The sequence below is a fragment of the Cricetulus griseus genome, chromosome 7, assembly GCF_003668045.3.
Source record: "Cricetulus griseus strain 17A/GY chromosome 7, alternate assembly CriGri-PICRH-1.0, whole genome shotgun sequence".
Classification (NCBI taxonomy): Eukaryota; Metazoa; Chordata; class Mammalia; order Rodentia; family Cricetidae; genus Cricetulus; species Cricetulus griseus.
In genome coordinates, this window is record NC_048600.1 from 87,806,384 (window position 1) to 87,810,486 (window position 4,103).

Below are 4,103 nucleotides of genomic sequence, written 5' to 3' on the forward strand. Positions count from 1 at the left end.
AAGAAGCAGTCTTCCCTTAGTGACCTCCGCCAGGAGAAAGCATTGAAGGTATGAGGACAGCAATCTTGGGCCCTGTCAGTTTCCCCTCCTTCTATGAAACCAGGAGCTCAAGCCTAGTCAATGGTGAGCAGACTCCTCAATCCTTAGCACTCCACAATGAGCTAAAGACTCCCTCCATTCCACAGGGGCCAAGGAAGCTGCCTCTCGTCCACTGAAGGGACTGATTCTTAGTTCTAGCAGGAGGTAACAGAAGAGGAGGGAAGAAACACACACACACACACACACACACACACACACACACACACACACACACACACTGTAGTCATGGGAGAGGGACCTTTGTATCCCAGGTTCCTGCAACTCCAGTGGACACTCTTCCAGGGCCAGGGTGGTAGGGAAGTCCTGTTCCTAGCATCCACACCCTCATCTTCTTCCTTAGTCCTTGTCTATCTACTGAAATAGATGCTTAGGACCATTTCCAGGATCTTTCCATCCTTCATTTACACCTTTTCCCAGTCTCCCTGAAGTGCGTTCATGGACTCACCAGATCACCATGTTGGAAGTCAATTTAACACCCCCATCTATTTTCAACTGTAATGGTCCTACTGTTTATGAGGAGGCTAGATTCCTTGACAGTGGCACTGTCCCTATGGCAGATGCACTACATCTCTGTCATTAGTATCAGTTATTTGTAGTTTAACTTCTCAATTTCCATAAACAGAAACTTTTTCTATTAAAGGAACATTAACCTGATTACTTAGAATATTTTTGCTTTAAACTATTGAGTTCATTCAAATGAGTAGTTTAAACTGTCTTTTTATTCCAAAAAAAGTTAATATGTGTGATGAATTTTGTACATTAGGTACATTAGACTCACCAAAATTATATGCTAATTATTGTGGTATTACCATTACAGTATGAATTATACACAATAAAAGAAAGAGGCTTGGGTTACATCTCAGAGTAGAGCATTTGTATAGCATGCGTGAATGAGGAACTAGACTCAAACCCCAATGCCACAAAATAAATGAATAAAATGAATAAATAAATACAGAAAGAATAAAATACATTTGTTCTAAAATGACAGAAGATGTAGTTTTTAGATGAGGAAAGACTACATATCAACAGAATCAATAAAGGAAAATACTAACTGATGGAAACAATTTTTAAAAAGAAAAGAGGCAGCCATGGTGGACCACACCATTAATCCCAGCACTTAGGAGGCAGATCTCTAAGAGTTTAATACCAGCCTAGTCTGTAGAATGAGTTTCAGGCCAGCCAGAGTTAGATAATAAGATCCTGCCTCAAAAACAAAAAAAATGGAAGGAAGACTTAAGGAAGTATAAACATTAAGTTACTTGATATTTTAAAAATAGCAGTCATAATATTAACTTAAAGTAAGTTTCCCCATCAAATTAAATAAGGATAGTTGGATAAGAATGAAAATATAAACACCAAACATTCCAAGGAGGTTGTATTTCCTTGGGGAAATTTCCAGATGGTTTTCCTTCTCAATACAATTTTCTGCATTTCGTGTGTGTGTGTCTGTGTGTGTGTGTGTGTGTGTGTGTGTGTGTGTGTGTGTGTGTGTGTATTTGGAGATGTAGCTCATGACTGAAGTACTTGCCTAGCAACACAAAGCACCAATCTGGGTCTGAGATTGTTTTTAGGCATGGGGTGGCAAGACCTTGTTATGTTGTTAAAGCTGCCTTTAGCATCCTAGGCTCACATTATTATCCTCAGCTTCTTGAGTATCAAGATTACTTAAGCAAGAGCCATCACACCTAGCTTAAGATACTTATAATATTAAGGAAGCAGTTGGCTTTGCTCATGCTCATTCTCCATCAAATTAAGAGCCTTGCTAAGCATCTCTTGATGCTCATATTTCAGAAAATTGAGAAATGGATGGAGGCAACCAAAGCGGGGACTCTGAGTTCCTACTCCTAGGGCTCTCAGAGGTTCCCGAGCATCAGGGTATCCTGTTTTGGACTTTCCTGCCCATGTACCTGGTCACAGTAGTGGGGAATGTGCTCATCATCCTGGCCATCAGCTCTGACTCACACCTGCACACTCCCATGTATTTCTTCCTGGCCAACCTCTCCTTCACTGATCTCTTCTTTGTCACCAATACAATCCCCAAGATGCTGGTGAACCTTCAGTCCCAGAACAAAGCCATCTCCTACACAGGATGTCTGACCCAACTCTACTTCCTGGTATCTTTGGTAGCCTTGGACAACCTCATCCTGTCTGTAATGGCATATGACCGTTATGTGGCCATCTGTCGTCCCCTCCATTATACCACAGCCATGAGCCCTAAGCTTTGTATTTCGCTCCTTATCTTGTGCTGGACACTATCTATCCTCTATGGCCTCATCCATACCATCCTCATGACCAAAGTAACCTTCTGTGGGTCTCGGAAAATCCACTACATCTTCTGTGAAATGTACGTCCTGCTCAGGCTTGCATGCTCTGACACACACATCAACCACATGGTGTTGATCGTCACGGGATGCTTCATCTTCCTCGCTCCTCTTGGATTCATCATTGTATCCTATATCTGGATTGTCAGAGCTATCCTCAGAATTCCCTCAGCTTCTAGCAAGTACAAAGCCTTTTCCACCTGTGCATCCCACCTGGCTGTGGTGTCCCTCTTCTATGGGACACTTGGTATGGTGTATCTGCAGCCCCTGCACACCTACGCCATGAAGGACTCAGTAGCCACAGTGATGTATGCAGTGGTGACACCCATGATGAACCCTTTCATCTACAGCCTAAGGAACAAGGACATGCATGGGGCTCTGGGAAGACTTCTAAGACTTCTAAGGAAGCCAATTCAGAAGTCAACGTGAGGGTTGCTTTGGGAAAAGGGAAATTAAATGGAGTGCATATGTACTTCAATATGTGCAAAGCATCATCCTATGGGTTATTCAGGAGGGTTTGGACACATCTCTGGCTCTGAATGAACCTACATGGTGATGGAAAGACATGTAAGTACATCCCGCATCTCTTGCATCTCACCAGCTTTGCTAATTAGCAAGGTCATACTAATGCCAATACTAGAATATTGTTGCAGGGATGAATTTTTCAATGCACCTGACCATAGGGCCACATTCTCAGCCTTATCCAGAAATAATCAGTTATGACATAAAGACATCTCTCATGTTGTCTTGAATACATCAAATACACAAATAGCAATTAGTTAGTGACTGATTAGAATGTTGGTCACTGGGCTGTCGTGATTTGGAGGAAATCATTTAGAGATGAATCAGCAGAGCCAGCAGGGCTTAAGACTGTAGAAAGAAAAGTTCAGTTGGTGTGGTCATTCTGCTATTCAGCAGCATATTCTATTGAGACTGGCTGAATATCTCTTAAAACATTCAAACTGGCTTGCAAGTATGAATATGAATTCATAGTCAATTGTAAGAAATAGGTAAAATTACATGTAAATGAACCTAACTCATCAGTTAAAATGCAATGTTTACCATGCTGATTTAAAAATGTGTATCTCTCTGTTAAAAATAAAAATTCTAGGGCTGGAGAAATGACTTAACACTTAAGACCCTTCCTAAGGAGCTAGGTTCGATTCCCACATGACAACTCACAACTACCTGCAACTCCAGTTTCAGGGAATCCAACACAGTCTTCTGGCCTTTGTGGGAACCAGGCATAGATAGACACGCAGGCAATACATTCATATACATGAAATTAAAATAAATTAATCTTTTTAAAGTGAGCAAATAAATGAAAGGAAGAAAGATACTACAGCTGAGTATGAAATTCAAGGTAGAACACTTGCCAACCATATATGAGGCCATGATTTACAGAGAAAGACACAGGGGAGGACAGAGAGAGAGAGAGAGAGAGAGAGAGAGAGAGAGAGAGAGAGAGACTAATACACAACAAAACTTGAAAGTAAAGGGTTACAAATGGAGACACCTTTTGAAAAGACACAATATCTTAAGTAAAATGTTGCTATAGTAACATCAGATAAGAGATTTCAAAACAGAAAAGAGAAGGCTGATGTCAGCAAGGTCATAGAATAAAAATTTCCATCTCTCTGACCTATATTATCAACCAGCCATCCATGAAAAGGTCACCAGCAC

The 4,103-nt window shown here is 41.1% G+C and overlaps 1 protein-coding gene across 1 annotated transcript; it reads left to right on the plus strand.

The window, feature by feature from the left end:
• Positions 1-1,901: 1,901 nt before the first annotated feature.
• LOC100755243 (olfactory receptor 1D2) lies at positions 1,902-2,849 on the plus strand. Its single transcript, XM_027426138.2, has one exon. It carries the CDS (start codon positions 1,902-1,904, stop codon positions 2,847-2,849), a length of 948 nt encoding a protein of 315 aa, XP_027281939.1.
• Positions 2,850-4,103: the final 1,254 nt, after the last annotated feature.

Excerpts from the sequence above, each read along its gene's own strand:
- LOC100755243 (XM_027426138.2), top strand. The coding sequence starts at position 1,902 with ATGGATGGAGGCAACCAAAGCGGGGACTCTGAGTTCCTACTCCTAGGG.